This window comes from Carcharodon carcharias, chromosome 8 (genome assembly GCF_017639515.1).
Source record: "Carcharodon carcharias isolate sCarCar2 chromosome 8, sCarCar2.pri, whole genome shotgun sequence".
Lineage (NCBI taxonomy): Eukaryota > Metazoa > Chordata > Chondrichthyes > Lamniformes > Lamnidae > Carcharodon > Carcharodon carcharias.
Genome location: NC_054474.1, coordinates 145,947,879 through 145,967,260, shown reverse-complemented (window position 1 = coordinate 145,967,260; position 19,382 = coordinate 145,947,879). Strand labels below are relative to the sequence as shown.

Below are 19,382 nucleotides of genomic sequence, written 5' to 3'. Positions count from 1 at the left end.
ATGGTGTGAGGCTAGACAGTGGAGTGTGTAATAATGGTGTGAGACTGGACAGTGGAGTGTGTAATAATGGTGTGAGGCTAGACAGTGGAGTGTGTAATAATGGTGTGAGGCTAGACAGTGGAGTGTGTAATAATGGTGTGAGACTGGACAGTGCTGTGTGTAATAATGGTGTGAGACTGGACAGTGCTGTGTGTAATAATGGTGTGAGATTGGACAGTGCTGTGTGTAATAATGATGTGAGATTGGACAGTGCTGTGTGTAATAATGGTGTGAGACTGGACAGTGGAGTGTGTAATAATGGTGTGAGGCTAGACAGTGGAGTGTGTAATAATGGTGTGAGACTGGACAGTGCTGTGTGTAATAATGGTGTGAGACTGGACAGTGCTGTGTGTAATAATGGTGTGAGATTGGACAGTGCTGTGTGTAATAATGATGTGAGACTGGACAGTGCTGTGTGTAATAATGGTGTGAGACTGGACAGTGATGTGTGTAATAATGGTGTGAGGCTAGACAGTGGAGTGTGTAATAATGGTGTGAGACTGGACAGTGATGTGTGTAATAATGGTGTGAGGCTAGACAGTGGAGTGTGTAATAATGGTGTGAGACTGGACAGTGATGTGTGTAATAATGGTGTGAGGCTAGACAGTGGAGTGTGTAATAATGGTGTGAGTCTGGACAGTGATGTGTGTAATTATGGTGTGAGGCTGGATAGTGCTGTGTGCAATAATGGTGTGAGTCTGGACAGTGATGTGTGTAATTATGGTGTGAGGCTGGATAGTGCTGTGTGCAATAATGGTGTGAGACTAGCCAGTTCCTGTAATATTCAAGATTGTCCAACGGAACTGAAGCTTTGACTGAGTATCTCACCGATGGATTCTGAGAGCTTGTAGAAGCTGCAAAACCATGTCATGACTAGGGTCAAATAGCAATTTACCTGATGCAGTGAGCTGCACCAATGTCTATACTTGGAATGAAACAGCAGTGACACAAGCCAAGGCTGCATCAGCCTCAAGATATTTCTGCTAACTAGTTTGCATTTATTTCTGCACAGGGCCTCACTGGTCCCAAAGGTGAAACTGGAATACAAGGACCACCGGGTGCTCCTGTGAGTAGACATGTTTCTAATTGGAAAATGCTTTCATGATCAGCAATTTGATGTTACAATTCATCTGAAATCATGCTTGATCCATTAGCAACTCATATGGCACTGGATTGGTCACAGAGCAGTACTGTACAATTATTAGCTAATGGTTTGGATATTACATCCTTATGTCATTAGAAACTGAAATACACAAGTATCATCACATGGGTCATATTAAAATGGACAAATTTTTAAAAAGGCCGTTAGTCTGGAAAGTGCAATTGGTGATGTTAGAAGAAACATTTAATATGTTCTTGAGTCACAGTATCCCCTCTGTACAGTATGGGTCACAGTCCCCTCTGTACAGTGTGTGTCACAGTATCCGCTCTGTACAGTGTGGGTCACAGTGTCCCCTCTGTACAGTGTGGGTCACAGTGTCCCCTCTGTACAGTGTGGGTCACAGTGTCCCCTCTGTACAGTGTGGGTCACAGTATCCCCTCTATACAGTGTGGGTCACAGCATCCCTTCTGTATAGTGTGGGTCACAGCGTACCCTCTGTACAGTTTGGGTTACAGTATCCCCTTTGTACAGTGTGGGTCACAGCATCCCTTCTGTACAGTGTGGGTCACAGCATCCCTTCTGTATAGTGTGGGTCACAGCATACCCTCTGTACAGTGTGGGTTACAGTATCCCCTCTGTACAGTGTGGGTCACTGCATCTCCTCTGTACAGTGTGGGTTACAGTATCCCCTCTGCTAAGGCCTCATTGGGCCTCAGCTTCTCAGCTGAGTTTCTCAGTAGATTAATGAAATGTGCCATTGTGTCGATTCAATAGACAGAGGGTTGTGGCATTGTTATGAGAAACGCAGTAGATATTATGCTGAATGTTTCCCATTTAGGCCATGGAAATTGTCAGTCACTTTGTGGAGACAAATTCTGTTTTTAGATCAATTCAAATTCTCTTTATTAAATGTCAATGACTTTGTTTGCAGGGTCCTGCTGGTGAAGTCATTCAGCCCTTCCCAATCCATTCTTCAAAGAGAGCTAAACGTTCCATTGATGCCAGCCAGCTTTTGGAAGAAGGAGTTCCTGATAACTACCTGGACTATGCAGATGGAATGGAAGAAATCTTTGGTTCTCTGAACTCACTAAAACTGGAGATTGAACAGATGAAGCACCCAATGGGAACACAGAACAATCCTGCGCGTACCTGCAAGGACCTGCACCTCTGTCACCCTGACTTTCCTGACGGTGGGTTCAAAATGTAGGAAATTAATGTTCACCTAATGCTTGTACCACATAACAGGTCTACATGACCCCAGGAAACCTGTTCAGACTTGACAGCATTCAGACTGGCCTTGTATTGCCTTAAGCTAAGATTGTTAAGGGGTGATCTAATTAAAGATGATTAAAGGATTTGATAGGATGGTTACAGAGGCATAGTGGTAATGTCACTAGTAATCCAGAGGCCCAGGGAACATGGGTTCGAATCCCACCATGGCAGCTGGTGGAATTCAATTAATAAACCTGGAACATTTAGCTAATCTCAGTGATGGTAAAATTATCATCGATTGTCACAAAAATCTGGTTCACTAATGTCCTTTAGGGAAAGAAATCTGTCATCCTTAACAGCCCTCTAAAATGGCCTAGCAAGCCACTTATTCATGGGCAATTAGGGATGGGCAACAAATGTGGGCCTTGCCAGCAACACACACATCCCATGAAAGAACAAAAAAAAGATAGAAGCTATTTATTTTGTCTGGTGGGGGTGTAGTATTAGGATTTGGGCTGTCTTATGAGGAAAGGTGAGACAAACTGGAGTTTAGAAGAGTGAGGGGTGATTTGATTGAAGTGTATAAGATCCTGAATGGCCTTGAAAAGGTGGACGTGGAAAGGATGTTTCCTCTTGTGGGTGAGTCCAGAACTAGGAGGCACTGTTTTAAAATTAGGGGTCGCCTTTTTAGGACAGAGATGAGGAGAATTTTTTTCTCTCAGAGGGTTATGCAACTTTGGAATTCTCTGCCTCAGAAGGTGGTGGAGGTGGGGTCATTGAATATTTTTAAGACAAAGGTAGATAGATTCTTCTTAGGCAAGGAAATCAAAGGTTATCGGGGTTAGATGGGAATGTGGAAAATGAAACACAAGAAGATCAGCCATGATCTTATTGAGTGGCGGAGCAGACTCAAGGGGCTGAATGGCCTACTCCTACTCCTAATTTGTATGTTCATTTATACAGTTAATGTGGGACTGAGTACAGTGCCGCCCACACAGCGATGTAAGAGAGCACATGACCCACACCCAGAATCAGTGTAGAGTTGGACAGAGCCATGTGTAGCAGCAAGCATGGAGAGAAATCCGAGCTTGTACCCTTTGCTATATATTTAGAAATAGTTCTAAGAGTCAATAAGGACATACGTATGACTACAAAGACTTCTTCATACCTACTGAACTGCAACCAACACCCTACAACAGGGGGAGCCAGAACAAAGGGATGAAACCTTAAAATCAGAAACCTTTAAATGTTTCCAATGGATGAAGTTAAGATACAGGTCAGCCCTGATCTAATTGAATTACAGAACAAGTTTAACTGGCCTCTTTCTGTAATAAAAGCAGAAAATGCTGGAAAAACTCAGCAGGTCTGGCAGCATCTGTGGAGAGAGAAACAGAGTTAACGTTTCAAGTCCGTATGATGTCTTCATAGCTAAAGAGAAGTGGAAATGTGATGGATTTTATAGTGTTTAAGAGGGGGTGGAGCAGGTGGAACGAGATAGAAGGTCAGGGATAGATGACAGCTACGGAGAGATTGACAAAGATGTCATGGACACAAGACAAAGGGAGTGTTAATGGTAGTGGTAAAGAGTGAAGAAGGTGCTGACAGTGGCAAAAAGGTAAGATAGCATAAGATGTTAATAGCAGAACAAGGGTCAGCACTCTGTGAATGTATAACATAAAAACAAGTGACAGATGGTTCTGTGGCGGGAGGGGTGTTTGAGGAAAAAGGATAAAGAAATGAACGAATAAATGAATAAAATAAAAAAAATTAATGAATACAAATAAATAAATAAATTGATTAAAAAAGGAGTCAAGAGGGAGGAGAGAGTTCATGGTCTGAAGTTGTTGAACTCAATGTTAAGTCCAGAAGGCTGTAAAGTGCCTAATCGGAAGATGAGGTGCTGTTCCTCCAGTTTGCATTGAGCTTCACTGGAACATTGCAGCAGGCCAAGGACGGACATGTGGACATGAGAGCAGGGTGGTGTGCTGAAATGGCAAGTGACAGGGAGTCTGGGTCATGCTCGCGGACAGACCAAAGGTGTTCCGCAAAGCGCTCACCCAGTCTGCATTTGGTCTCCCCAAGGTAAAGGTGATCGCATTGGGAGCAACGAAAGCAGTAGACTAAATTGAAGGAGGTGCAAGTGAAGCACTGCTTCACCTGAAAGGAGTGTTTGGGGCCTTGGACGGTGAGGAGGAAGGAGGTAAAGGGGCAGGTGTTGCACCTTCTGCAATTGCATGGTAAGGTGCCATGGGAGGGGGATGAGATGTTGGGGGTGATGGAGGAGTGGACCAGGGTGTCCCAGAGGGAATGCTCCCTACAGAATGCCGACAGGAAGATGTGTTTGGTGGTGGCATCTTCTGTTCCACAGGATCACATCCAAATTTCTGGAGTCCAGCATTGTTTCCAAGGAACCCAAGTGTAGGGAATGTTGGTGCTGCAATGGTATCCTAACCTGAGGTGTCACAGCTTACTTTGTATCCATGTCACAGTGTTAGCGATCTCTAGCAGCTGAACATCAATATTGCCCCCATCACTCTCCTAATGGCTCTCTGATTTTTCATCATACTTATGGTGTGAGATTGGAATGTTAACTCATCCATTGGACCCTGGGGCCTAACACTATCATAGATTGCAAATAAGATTATCTGTCAGAATATAATGCAATTGTGTCGCATGAAGCAATTAATTAGTTTCTGCCTGTTTTCCTGTATGTTGTTATGACAACAAGAGTAACCTTGGAAAGAATGATAAATGTGTTGTTGAGAGAATTGGAGGGCCAGAGGGCACGATTCATTGGTGCAGAGCAGAAGGTCTACATTCCTTGGTTTGAGATAACATTATTCTTTTTCATTCATGGGATGTGGGTTTCGCTGGCTGGGCAAGCATTTACTGCCCATCCCTAGTTGCCCTTGAGAAGGTGGTGATGAGCTGCCTTCTTGAACCGCTACAGTCCATGTGTTGTAGGTACACCCACAGTGCTGTTAGGGTGGGAGGTCCAGGATTTTGACCCAGCGATGGTGAAAGAACAGACGATATATTCCCAAATCAGGATGGTGAGTGACTTGGAGGGGAACTTGCAGGTGGCGGTGTTCCCATCTATCTGCTGCCTTTATCCTTCTAAATGGTAGTGGTCGTGGGTTTGGAAGGTGCCGTATAAGGAGCCTTGTGAAAGCTCAATGAAGAGTCACAGCACAAAACCCAGTGGACAAAGTGGACAAGAAGACATGGCAAGATAATTGGACAAGTGACATCAAGATAGGGTTTTCACGTCCTATAGACAGTTGAAGAAAGGGACATTAAGGAGATGCGTCCCATAGTTTTGCAGTCCTGAAGTTGGAGTAGGGAACAATGTAATAAAGGTGTAGAGAGGAAAGGGGCTGTGTTAAATGGCAGATTAAGAGTGAGATTAGACAAGAGAGAAGCCTTCAGGGAGCTCTGATCAAAGTGATATCAAAAACACGTAAGGTTTGATGGAAAGGTTCAGAAGGAGAGAGTGCAAAAAGGTGCTTTGCATATCTCAGGTTACCTCAATAGCCCTTTGGACAGAGTGGGTTCAATGGCCCATTAAACAGCAACAAGCCTGTGCTGGGGGTGGTGTGGCAGACAGGAGGGTGGCCCTGCTTATTACTGTGTGGGTGTGATTAACCCACCAGAAAGGAGGGATGTTTTTCCAATTTGCTGATTTGTCAATTCTCTTCCTGACAGGTGAATACTGGATTGATCCAAACCAAGGCTGCTCCAGGGACTCGTTCAAAGTTTTCTGTAACCTCACATCTGGAGGAGAAACTTGCATCTTCCCAGAGAAGAAATCTGAAGGAGTAAGTCTTTCTCTGGTCTCACTTTATAAGGCAAAATGGTGTGCAAACATTCACAGGATATTTATCAAGCAAACTTCTGGAGGGTAGATTTTGATTTGCTGCCTGGATGTGTTGTTGCTCACACACCCCTCCCCCACACTCTCATGCACCCCTCCCCCACACTCTCACGCACCCCTCCCCCACACTCTCATGCACCCCTCCCCCACAGTCTCATGCACCCCTCCCCCATAGTCTCACACCCCCCCCAAACTCTCACACAGCCCTCCTCCACACTCTCATACACCCCTCCCCCACACTCTCATGCATCCCTCCTCCATACTCTCACACACCCCTCCCCCACACTCTCACACACCCCTCCCCCAAACTCTCACACACCCCTCTCCCACACTCTCACACACCCCTCTCCCACACTCTCATGCACACCTCCCCCACAGTCTCACAAACCCCTCCCCATCAGTCACAAATCCCTTCCCCACACTCTCAAACCCCTCCCCCAAACTCTCACACACCCCTCCCCCATGGTCACACACACCCCTCCCACACAGTCACAAACCCCTCCCCCACGGTCACACACTACCCATCCCCACTCTCACACACCCCTCCCCCACACACTTACACACGCCTTCCCCACAGTCACAAAACCCTCCCCAATCTCTCTCACACCCCTCCCCCACACTCTCACAAACCACTCCCCACACTCTCACACACCCCTCCCACACAGTCACAAACCCCTCCCCCACAGGCACAAACCCCTCCCCCATAGTCACGAACCCCTCACCCACATTCACATACCCCTCCCCCATGGTCACGAACCCCTCCCCCACAGTCTTATAAACCCCTCCCCCACAGTCACATAAACCCCTCCCCCACAGTCACCAATCCCTCCCCCACGGTCTCACACGCCCCACCCCTGCGGTCTCACAATAACATTCCTAACTATTCAGAAACATGTTAGCATTCCGATGCCTTTCCCACTGAGCACAGGGGCAGGTACCTGCTTTGTGAGGGTCTGTTAATCTTTTCAAACATGAATGATCAAACCTGAAAAGACCAAAAGGAAGGAAATTATCTCTTTTCCTCCATGCCGGTGTCAGGCCTGGCCGATTGAGTCCAGGTTCCAGCGGGCAGCAGTCTCACCTCTGAGACACCAGTTTCTGAATTCAAGACCCAAACCAGAGATTTGAGCTCCTTACTCCCGGCTAACACCCTGGGTGCAGTGCTGATGGCATGCTGCACTGTCAGATGTGCTATCTTTCAGATGAGGCATTAAACCCTCTCATTGACTGTAATCAGCCAATGGCAGGACTCAAAGAGCAGGGAAATGTTGCTGATCTCCTGGCCAATATTCATCTCTCAGCCAACATCACCAAAAAACACATCACCAGCTCATTATCACACATCTGATCGTGCGATCATGCTGTACGCAAATTGCAGCCACTTTCATGCATTTTTTTTTGTTCATTCCACGGGTATGGAGATCAGCTGAGCAGTGTCAGCCTAAACCAGGAGGCTTCCCACAGCTGAACATGCCGCTGACACCCAGAGACTGCCTCACACAGCACAAAATGGAAAGTGCAGGTGGTACCCGTACCCCAGTGAGAGTCAGTGAGTGTGGGACCCGTACCCCAGTGAGAGTCAGTGTGTGTGGGACCCGTACCCCAGTGAGAGTCAGTGTGTGTGGGACAAGTACCCCAGTGAGAGTCAGTGTGTGTGGGACCTGTACCACAGTGAGAGTTAATGTGTGTGGGAACAATACCCCAGTGAGAGTCAGTGTGTGTGGTACCCGTACTCCAGTGAGAGTCAGTGTGTGTGGGACCCGTACCCCAGTGAGAGTCAGTGTGTGTGGGACCCATGCCCCCGTGAGAGTTAATGTGTGTGGGACCCATACCCCAGTGAGAGTCATTGTGTGTGGGACCCGTACCCCCGTGAGAGTTAATGTGTGTGGGACCCATACCACAGTGAGAGTCAGTGTATGTGGGACCCGTACCCCAGTGAGAGTCAGTGTGTGTGGAACCTGTACAAGTACAGAAGGGGAAATAGTTAACCAGTGAGCAGGCAGGGCAGCCGGCCGGTAAGGAGAGCCTCTCGCCCGGTAGTACGGGTGCAGTTAGCAGCAGTCTTCCCCAACAGGTCCAGGGACTAAGTGCAGAAGGGGAAATAGTTAACCAGTCAGTACCCCAGTGAGAGTCAGTGTGTGTGGGACCCGTACCCCAGTGAGAGTCAGTCTGTGTGGGACCTGTACACCAGTGAGAGTCAGTGTGTGTGGGACCTGTACACCAGTGAGAGTCAGTGTGTGTGGGACCCGTACCTCAGTGGGAGTCAGTGTGTGTGGGACCCGTACCCCAGTGAGAGTCAGTGTGTGTGGGACCCGTACCCCAGTGAGAGTCAGTGTGTGTGGGACCCGTACCCCAGTGAGAGTCAGTGTGTGTGGGACCCGTACCCCAGTGAGAGTCAATGTGTGTGGGACCCGTAACCCAGTGAGAACCCATGTCCTCAGGGAGATCAGCTGGTGGTAATAAAAAGACAGTTAAGCTTTCAGACTTTCCACTAAATTGTGATTTTCTTGTGCTCACCAAGATTACTCAGTTTGATAGTTTGCACATTAACTTATTTTCATTTTCTCCTTTGTCCTCCTATTTCGCATCAGGCAAGAGTCACATCTTGGCCCAAGGAGGTACCAGGCTCCTGGTTCAGTGAATACAAGCGTGGTAATCTGGTAAGCAGTCATTGTTTTCCTTTCCAGTCTGTAATCAGTCTCGTATTTTTCAGAGCAAAATGGCTCGTTGGCCGAAAGAGCAGCCTGGTTCTTGGTATAGTCAGTACAAGCGAGGTGCCCTGGTAAGTGGCTAGACTGCACTGCATCTTATTTCCCGGCTGGCAAAGGCAGCTGCTTTCTAATCTGGCTGCTCAGTACTATCACACACACTTTACTCTGCTCAGTCACACTCACTGAGTTACTCAGAGAAAAATATAATTGATATTCCCCCTCGCTCCACACGACCACTGACCAGAGATTGTCACTGCCCATGGAACCCGTATCCCAGTGAGAGTCAGTGTGTGTGGGACCCATACCCCAGAGAGAGTCAGTGTGTGTGGGACCCATACCCCAGAGAGAGTCAGTGTGTGTGGGACCCATACCCCAGAGAGAGTCAATGTGTGTGGGACCCGTATCCCAGTGAGAGTCAGTGTGTGTGGGATCCGAACCCCAGTGAGATTCAGTGTGTGTGGGATCCGTTACCAGTGAGAGTCAGTGTGTGTGGGACCCATACCCCAGTGAGAGCCAGTGTGTGTAGGACCTGTACCCCAGTGAGAGTCAGTGTGTGTAGGACCTGTACCCCAGTGAGAGTCAGTGTGTGTGGGATCCGTACCCCAGTGAGAGCCAGTGTGCGTAGGACCTGTACCCCAGTGAGAGTCAGTGTGTGTAGGACCTGTACCCCAGTGAGAGTCAGTGTGTGTAGGACCTGTACCCCAGTGAGAGTCAGTGTGTGTAGGACCTGTACCCCAGTGAGAGTCAGTGTGTGTAGGACCTGTACCCCAGTGAGAGTCAGTGTGTGTAGGACCTGTACCCCAGTGAGAGTCAGTGTGTGTAGGACCTGTATCCCAGTGAGAGTCAGTGTATGTAGGACCTGTATCCCAGTGAGAGTCAGTGTGTGTAGGACCTGTACCCCAGTGACAGTCAGTGCGTGTGGGACCTGTATCCCAGTGAGAGTCAGTGTGTGTGGGACACGTACCCCAGTGAGAGTCAGTGTGTGTGGGACCCGTACCCCAGTGAGAGTCAGTGTGTGTGGGACCCGTACCCCAGTGAGAGTCAGTGTGTGTGGGACCCGTACCCCAGTGAGAGTCAGTGTGTGTGGGACCCGTACCCCAGTGAGAGTCAGGGTGTGGGGGATCCGTGCCCCAGTGAGGGTCAGTGTGGGAGCTTTACTACATCCCAGAGACAAATTGATGGTGGGCGTAAATCCATTTTTAGAATATCACCCATTTGCCTGAAGCGCTCTTAAAAATATTAATGAGTTTGCTTTAGTGCCCCTGGGGAATGGACTAACGAACCTTTTGCCTCCCCCGACTGTTTGGACATTGGTCTGGTGGGCACGGCAAAATTCCCAGAAAGTCTGAGCAGCTCAGTGTCAGCAACCCTGGTTTTTCTCTGCTCCTCTTCCAGTTTTGAACTTTCTGTTTCCTCTCCTGATCCCTCTGTGCTCCAGCCGGCTACACACTCCACCTCTCTGAGACATGGCAGCACGTCTCTGGGACTTTATCTTCTTCTGCTTCACCAGATACCTTGCAAGCATCCCACAGCTGTTAAAATCCTGAGAGGCCCTAAGGAGTTTGCGCTTTCATTGAGTTTACCTTCACTTCTTGGATTATGTCGCATAGCGAGCAGGATGGAAGTTACTCCTGGTGTTACCTTGATCCGGGCCCCGGGTGCGGAAGTCCATGCTGTGTTATAGAAATCTCCGTCTGCCAGAGGTGTCACACGGATCTCACTCCCCTGAGGTTGTTGGAGGTCAATCATCTCAGCTCCAGGACATCACTGCAGGAGTTCCTCAGGGTAGTGTCCTTGGCTCATCTTCAGCTGCTTCATCAATGACCTTCCTTCCATCATAAGGTCAGAAGTGGGGATGTTCGCTGATGATTGCTCAACGTTCAGCACCATTCGCGACTCCTCAGATACTGAAGCAGTCCATGTCCAAATGCAGCAAGACCTGGACAATAGCCAGGTTTGGGCTGACAAGTAACATTCGTGCCACACAAGTGCCAGGCATTGACCATCTCCAACAAGAGAGAATCTAACCATCACCCCTTGATGTTCAATGGCATTACCTTCACTGAATCCCTCACTATCAACATCCTGGAGGGTTACCATTGACCAGAAACTGAATTGGACTAGCCATATAAATACTGTGGCTACAAGAGCATGTCAGAGGCTGGGAATTCTGTGACGAGTAACTCACCTCCTGATTCCCCAAAGCCTGTCCACCATCTACAAGGCACAAGGCAGGAGTGTGATGGAACACTCCCCAATTGCCTGGATGAGTGCAGCTCCCACAACACTCAAGAAGCTGGTCACCGTCCAGGACAAAGCAGCCTCACTTGTTTGGCACCCCATCCACAACCATTCACTCCCTCCACCACCAACGCACAGTAGCAGCAGTGTGTACCATCTACAAGATGCACTGCAGGAATTCACCAAGGCTCCTTCGACAGCACCTTTCAAACCCACGACCACTACCATCTAGAAGGACGAGGTCAGCAGATAGATGGGAGCGCCGCCACCTGGAAGTTCCCCCAGGTCACTCATTTCCTGATTTGGAAATATATTGCTGTTCCTTCAGTGTCGTTGTTCGCTCCAGAATGAATCCCAACTCAAATAAAGTCTAGAAAGGAGGTTGTGATGGGTCTGGTTCTGTTGCCGTCCAGTTCTCTCCTGCTTGCTTTGTTACCCCTCCCACTTCCTGCATGCCTTTTTCCCTTGTGTTCAGTCACGTCACTCTAATGAGTGTTGGGAGGAGCCTGGAATCGCCTGAGGATCCTGGATCAGTGGTTGGTGAATGTGTTTTGTTTCAAATTGGCTTCTTTCTGGCATTCACAGTCAAGCAGCAGGAGACTCCCTCGGTTCAAAGGTGATGTCACTGGGAAGTTCGACTGGGCACAGCAATTGACACTGGATCCAAACCTGAACACAGAGCTCACTGGGAGGGTGATGGGCACAGGGGTGGGGGTGGGGTGGGGTGGGGTGGGGGGTGCGAGGGAGGCTGGAGTGTTGGGGAGTGCGGATGCAGGAGTGTGAGGGGCTGAAAGGTGATGGAGTGTGGGAGGGGGTGAGGGGCAGGGAATGTGAGGGGAGTGAAGGGGCAGGAGTGTGGGGGGGTGAGGGTACAGGTGTGTGGGGGTGGCTAGAGAATACAAATTGTGGTCAAGGGGCAAATATGTGTTTTAGGAGATGGGTTGTTGAGGAAATGATGAGAAGGGGGGTCTAGGTTTGAGGGAGAGGATTGATAGGTGGAGTTGAGGTGAGAGTTGATGGGGGTTAGGCAGAGGGGATGTGAGGGAGAGGCAGTTGGGGAGAGGCAGGTTGGGTGTAGGTGAGAAGTTGGTGAGAGGGGCAGGAGAGAGGCAGGTGGGGTGAGATGGGTGGGCGGTATGGGGGCAAATACGGACTGATTTGTTGAGCCCATTGGACCTCCTATGATGAAAATTCTTGGCTCCCTGTCTTGACAATAAATTAAAATTGTGTACTTTCTGCTCCATTTAACAGGGTTAACCATTCAGCCCAGCTGTGAAATGTTCTCAGTGAGAGACTGAGATTTTACTGGGTTAAACATACCCCAAATCCTATCTGGACAATCAGTACACATGTCTAGCCCAGGGGTCTCCTGGTAGCAGTTGCCTGTGAGTGAGTTGTAGGTGTTTGGTTTGAATTGTTACCCTTCTCTTGCTCTTTCCTTCTCCACAATCAGCTGTCCTATACAGATGCAGACAGTAATCCAGTTGGAGTGGTACAGATGACCTTCCTGAGGCTGTTGAGTGCCTCTGCCCACCAGAACCTGACCTACAACTGCCACCAAACTGTGGCCTGGTACGACTCGACCACAGACAATTATGACAAGGCCATTCGTTTCCTGGGCTCGAACGATGAAGAGATGTCATATGACAACAACCCTTACATCCAAGCCATTGTAGACAAATGTGCAGTGAGTGTATCCTCTTCACTCTTTTGGGTTAAAGCAAAAAGGTTTCTCCAAATTATTGAAGCAGTTATCTCAACGTTACTCTCTGGCTTTTGTCCCAGAGGCAGAATTTTCTGCTCGTTGGGCGGGCATCCCAGCGTCATCGCACACTGGCGTGGTATTTATCGCACACTGGCGTGGTATTTATCGCACACTGGCGTGGTATTTATCGCACACTGGCGTGGTATTTATCGCACACTGGCAGGGTATTTATCGCACACTGGCGGGGTATTTTGGTTGGCAGGCACATGCAGGAGTTGGCAGTGCATACCCGCCGACAATTAAAAGGCCTGTCACTGCCTGTCCAACCTTACAGTTGGCAAGAAGGCCAAGCGCCTTTTGAATGTTTTAGGAAACCTCATCCACGGGCGGTTTGAGTTTTCCAACAGCAAACAAAAATTAAATAAAAATTAAATAAAAATTAAAACATTTCATTAATAAGATGTCCATGCTCCATGTGACAGAGTCACAAGAGGCGACATGTTTTAGAACATTTTGGAAATCTTTATTTTTAGCCTTTAAACTCTTCCTCTCCCTGAGGCAGCTCAGTGCCTCAGGCAGCTTTTCCTGCAACACACCCACGCACAATTCCCCACTCGCACTCCTCCCCCACCACCAAAACGGGTAGCTCTGAGTACAGCCCCGCAGGACTCACACTGGGCCGGCCTTAATTATCCCCCCCAACCTGAAATCGCAGGCCAGCCCCAACTCCGGGGGACAGTCAAGGAGGCCAAACCTGCCTGACGAGGGAAAAATCATCCCCCAGGTTATAGTTCACGTGGCAGATCCTAGCAAAAAGGCAGTAAGAATTACAATTGGCCCTTGGGTATGCAAGAAGGGAAATCAGCCAGCATTCCTGTGCCCACCCTTCTCCCCGTGCCCACCCTTCTCCCCCACCCACCCTTCTCCCCCACCCACCCTTCTCCCCCACCTACCTTCTCCCTGCGCCCACCCTTCTCCCTGCGCCCACCCTTCTCCCTGCGCCCACCCTTCTCCCCGCGCCCACCCTTCTCCCCCACCCACCTTCTCCCTGCGCCCATCCTTCTCCCTGCGCCCACCCTTCTCCCTGCGCCCACCCTTCTCCCTGCGCCCACCCTTCTCCCTGCGCCCACCCTTCTCCCCCACCTACCTTCTCCCTGCGCCCACCCTTCTCCCCGACCCACCTTCTCCCTGCACCCATCCTTCTCCCTGCGCCCATCCTTCTCCCTGTGCCCATCCTTCTCCCCCGCCCACCCTTCTCCCTGCGCCCACCCTTCTCCCTGCGCCCACCCTTCTCCCTGCGCCCACCCTTCTCCCTGCGCCCACCCTTCTCCCTGCGCCCACCCTTCTCCCCCACCCACCTCCCCGCGCCCACCCTTCTCCCCGCACCCACCCTTCTCCCCGCACCCACCCTTCTCCCCGCACCCACCCTTCTCCTCGCAGCCACCCTTCTCCCCGCCCACCCTTCTCCCCGCGCCCACCCTTCTCCCCGCGCCCACCCTTCTCCCCGCGCCCACCCTTCTCCCCGCGCCCACCCTTCTCCCCGCGCCCACCCTTCTCCCCGCGCCCACCCTTCTCCCCGCGCTCACCCTTCTCCCCACGCCCATCCTTCTCACCGTGCCCACCCTTCTCCCCGCAGCCACACTTCTCCCCGCCCACCCTTCTCACCGTGCCCAATGTTCTCCCTGCGCCCGCCCTTCTCCCTGCGCCCACCCTTCTCCCTGCGCCCACCCTTCTCCCTGCGCCCACCCTTCTCCCTGCGCCCACCCTTCTCCCCCGCCCACCCTTCTCCCCCGCCCACCCTTCTCCCCCGCCCACCCTTCTCCCTGCGCCCACCCTTCTCCCTGCGCCCACCCTTCTCCCTGCGCCCACCCTTCTCCCTGCGCCCACCCTTCTCCCTGCGCCCACCCTTCTCCCTGCGCCCACCCTTCTCCCCCACCTACCTTCTCCCTGCACCCACCCTTCTCCCCCACCCACCTTCTCCCCCACCTACCTTCTCCCTGCGCCCACCCTTCTCCCCGCGCCCACCCTTCTCCCCCACCCACCTTCTCCCCCACCCACCTTCTCCCTGCGCCCACCCTTCTCCCTGCGCCCACCCTTCTCCTCGCACCCACCCTTCTCCCCGTGCCCGCCCTTCTCTCCGCAGCCACACTTCTCCCCGCCCACCCTTCTCCCCGCACCCACCCTTCTCCCCGCACCCACCCTTCTCCCCACGCCCATCCTTCTCCCCCACCCACCCTTCTCCCCGTGCCCGCCCTTCTCTCCGCAGCCACACTTCTCCCCGCCCACCCTTCTCACTGTGCCCAATGTTCTCCCCGCGCCCGCCCTTCTCCATGCCCACCCTTCTCCCCTGCCCACCCTTCTCACCGTGGCCACCCTTCTCCCCACGCCCACCCTTCTCCCCACACCCACCCTTCTCCCCCACCCACCCTTCTCCCCCACCCACCCTTCTCCCCGTGCCCACCCTTCTCACTGTGCCCACCCTTCTCCCCCGCCCACCCTTCTCACTGTGCCCACCCTTCTCACCAAGCCCACCCTTCTCCCCACACCCACCCTTCTCCCCCGCCCACCCTACCTTCTACTGAGCTGAAAATTTTGAAGTTGCTGCCTCTCACCCCACATTAAAAGCTTCCATTCCCACTCACCATATTAATAACTCAATCCTCAACATGAAGCGGATTCCTTGAGTCAGTGTTGATTGATAATGACCAGGGCAGTAACAAGGCACTCAGAGGTTGCCGTTTTGTTCCAGGGCAAAGCAGTGTGAGTTTCCTGATGCATTTTGGGTCTCTGAGCTGATATGACCCCAAGTTATACCCAATAGTCCAGAAATTCCAATTATTCAGTCTCACGTTATTTTCTCCAGGAGCAGGATTTGCACCAATTCCTGCTCAGAGCCCCTAAACCATAGAAACAGAGAATGGATAGAGGGCAGAAGGAGGCCATTTAGCCCATTATGTCCATGCCAGTTCTCTCTGGAAGAACAAACCCTCTACAGATTTAGTCCTTTCGGGATTCCGAAACAGTTTTCTAACTTGCCCCATTCTCTCTTTCTCTTTGCAGACAAGGAAAGGCTATCAGAAGACGATATTACAGATTAATACTCCCAAAGTGGAGCAGCTGCCCTTCATCGACATCATGTTCAATGACTTTGGAGAGTCAGGCCAGAAATTTGGCTTTGAAATTGGACCTGTCTGTTTCGTGGGATAAAGATTACAGCCTTCACAGAGAGAGACAAAAACTGTTTAAACACACACACACACACACACACACACACACACACACACACCTACACACACCCACTGACACTCACAAACGCACACAAACACATGTGCACACACACAGAGGAAGAATGAGAGAGTGCAGAAAGCAACAACACTGTAACCTCACTGAGCGAGTTGACAGACTGGAGAAATGAAGCTGAGTTCTGACTTCACCCTTCACCTTCGATAGGAAAACTGTACCTGGAAATGAATATCCAGCTTTCGGCAAACAGGAACCTCCAGACTTTAAACTAGTGCGGTGAACAATTAGACAACCTCGAGGCTGTTAAATTCTAGCCCCCTCCCCACTCCCTCGCCCCCACACCCCCAAAGCTAAGTGAAGTTTTGAAAACCAACAGGAAATCTCTCTGATCAAGCAGCCACGAGTGGTCAGTCTCGGCCAGAGAAAGTCGGGTTCATGTTTTGGGGTAACTCCGTTCCAGAGCGGCCCCTCCCATTGTGAACAATCAGCCACTTCTCTCCTTCTGAAACTGACTGAACCTCTCTCTCTCTCTGTACCTCCTGCAATATTTTGTGCTCTTATTTCAGATTCATAGGTTTTTTTTAAATCTCCTCAAATAAATGTTTTGAATTGAAACCCTTCCTCAGAAATGGTGCTGACAATTTATTATTTCTTTTTGAAACAAATTTTTGTACGTTTGTAAGTAAATATTTTATTGTATAATATTTTAATTCTCCCTGCAGCTTCTGGCTTTGGAATCAATGCATGTGACTCTGTTAAAATGTACAAGGATAACTCATCATTTTTACCTAATGTGCAAAATATATATATAAATATATAAAAATGTGTTATCTAGGATTAATAAACCTGCTCTGCTGCATTATCAAAAGCACATGGCTCTATAACACATACTTTGCTGCCTCCTGCTACAGTTTCCAGATTTTGAGCTTATTCCGCATTTTAAGGTTAAAGTAGGAATTTTTGTCCTGGAACACGCACTATTCCTTGTTTCATGAAACTATCTCAGTTCTAAAGTCATTGCGTTCTTGATGGAGGGTGGGGGGGTGTGGGGGTGAGGGTGGGGGAGGTGGGAGGGGTAGGAGAGAAAGGGTAGCTTCCGGTTAAGGACCTCTCTAAAGCCTGCCTTTTGCATCACTTAGCAGCTACGCCTTGCCAGAGGTGCCTGAAGATTAACCAGAAAACTCTGTACGACGAGGAGACAAGGCGTTTTCCGAAGATTTAGGTGCTATTTAAACGTCTCGCCTGTGGTGCTATTTTGTCCGATTAATGCTGTTGATTTTATTTACAATGCACAACTGATGTCCCTTGAATGTTGTCCCAAGGATCGAAGCTCCCTAATGGTCCCACTGCCGCCTGAAACCCAGCTCTATCAACATTATGCATTCTGTTTCATATTCATATATTCAGACTTTTTTTTCGAAGAACAGGAGAGTCTCCTTCAATGTGATCTCTCTCCCCCTCCCCTCTGTGTAAATTGTGCATTATTTTCGATTTCCATTTTCAGATTGAGTTTTTACAAGAGCAGGGAGTTGAGAACAGCCACTGCCAATAACCAGCAGTGGGATGTTTGTGGTGCTAATTTATGTATTGGATAGAAACATCAATCTAGATCTTATTGTTTTCATTGATAAATTATCCCTAAACATTAGGGTAACAGCTTTCAACAGTCATCCTGTGCTCACTTTTCATCACATCCTTTTCCATCGTACTCTTTCTTTTGTTGAGTTTTGCATTTTTTGCTGATTATTTTTTTGCTGCAGTTTGAGATTGTTGGCCCCACATCTCACTGCCTGGCCCTGAACTCCTATCATTCCATTTATTCTGATCGTTTTATCCATCTCTTCCCTTCTCCTCACCCACTTCTCACTGCCTCACCTCTTACAGAGTGGCTTCTTTATATATATATCTCTCTCTCTATTCATTTCTCATTCGATTTCTCTTTCTCTATTGCATCATGTACTTTTTCTCTAGGCCTCTCTCACTCGCTGCTACTCTCTCTCTTCCTCACTATCTTTCTCAATCTCTTTTTCTCTCTCTCCATCTCCCTATCTCTCCCACTCACTGCCTCTTTTTCTCTCTCCATCTCTCTCATTCACTGTCTCTTTCTCTCTCTGTCCCACATTCTGACACACTTTCATTCTCTCACTGTCTGCTACTCTCTCTCACATGATCCCTCTCTCATTCACACACATACAGCTCTCACCGCACAGTCTCTCTCTATCTCAGACACTCACTTTCCTGCTGTATCTCTGTGTGTCTCCCACTCTCTCTGCCTCCCTCTCTCATTCTCTCGGTTTCTCTCTCTCCCCCTCACTCTCTCTTCACTGCTATCCAAGCCGGTATTGCCTTTGCGTTAAAAATACTTTTGTAATTTTATTTTTCTTAAGAAACATGTGACTTGAACATAAAATATTGTTAATGATGAACTGTTGGAGGGTTTTTTGGTACTTTTTATTGGCCCTGAATCTTTGATCAGATCGTTATAATTGTCATGTGACATATTGTAAATGTTTGAGATCCCAATAAACTTGTTCATGAAACAAAGAATTCTATCCAGTCCATTCACAGCTCTAGAGGTGGCCAGAACTTAATAAGAGGTACAACATGTATGAGCCCTGAGAACTACCTGGAAATCAGAAAGGTGGACTGATCTCTAACAAACCTAGATGAACTTTTGGAAGAGGCAACTGAACTAATAGATAAGGGAGTGTATCTGGATGTTATTTCTATTGATTTCCAGGTGCCTTCTGAAAATGAGAGCACATGGGAATTGGAGGCAATCAGTTGGCTTGGATATAAAATTAGTTAGGGGGGAGCAGACAGGGATTTTGGATAAAACTAAATATTTTCACCCTGTACCTTCACCCAACTCTGCCCCTGTCTCTGCTCACCTGCTGCTGAAACCCTCATCTATGCCTTCGTTACATAGACTTGACTATTCCACAACACTCCTGGCTGGTTCCCCACATTCTACCCTCTGTAACCTTGAGGTCATCCAAAAACTCTGCTGTTCACAGTGGGTTCCCATCACCGATCACACCCTGGGTTTGCTGATCGACACTGACTCCTGGTCAAACAGAACGTCAATTTTAAAATTCTCACCCATCTTTCCAAATGCCTCCATGACCTTACCCCTCCCTATCTCTGTAACCTCCTCCAGTCTCTATACCCCTCCCTATCTCTGTAACCTCCTCCAGTCTCTATACCCCTCCCTATCTCTGTAACCACCTCCAGTCTCTATACCCCTCCCTATCT

At 49.3% G+C, this 19,382-nt stretch overlaps 1 protein-coding gene across 4 annotated transcripts in view; it reads left to right on the top strand.

The window, feature by feature from the left end:
* Positions 1-18,671, top strand: part of col5a1 (procollagen, type V, alpha 1) — a 367,061-nt gene extending 348,390 nt beyond the window's left edge. For 2 of the 4 annotated variants that reach the window (XM_041193586.1, XM_041193588.1), the window contains exons 62-67: positions 1,052-1,105; positions 2,073-2,331; positions 6,059-6,171; positions 8,819-8,887; positions 12,633-12,866; positions 15,945-16,995. In XM_041193586.1, the coding sequence (XP_041049520.1) occupies positions 1,052-1,105; positions 2,073-2,331; positions 6,059-6,171; positions 8,819-8,887; positions 12,633-12,866; positions 15,945-16,091 (876 nt within the window). In that variant the 3' untranslated portion in view covers positions 16,092-16,995. Of the gene's footprint in view, positions 1-1,051; positions 1,106-2,072; positions 2,332-6,058; positions 6,172-8,818; positions 8,888-8,940; positions 9,010-12,632; positions 12,867-15,944; positions 16,996-17,269 lie in introns of those variants that run through there. The other 2 variants (XR_005943793.1, XM_041193587.1) reach the window with 2 other exon arrangements.
* Positions 18,672-19,382: the final 711 nt, after the last annotated feature.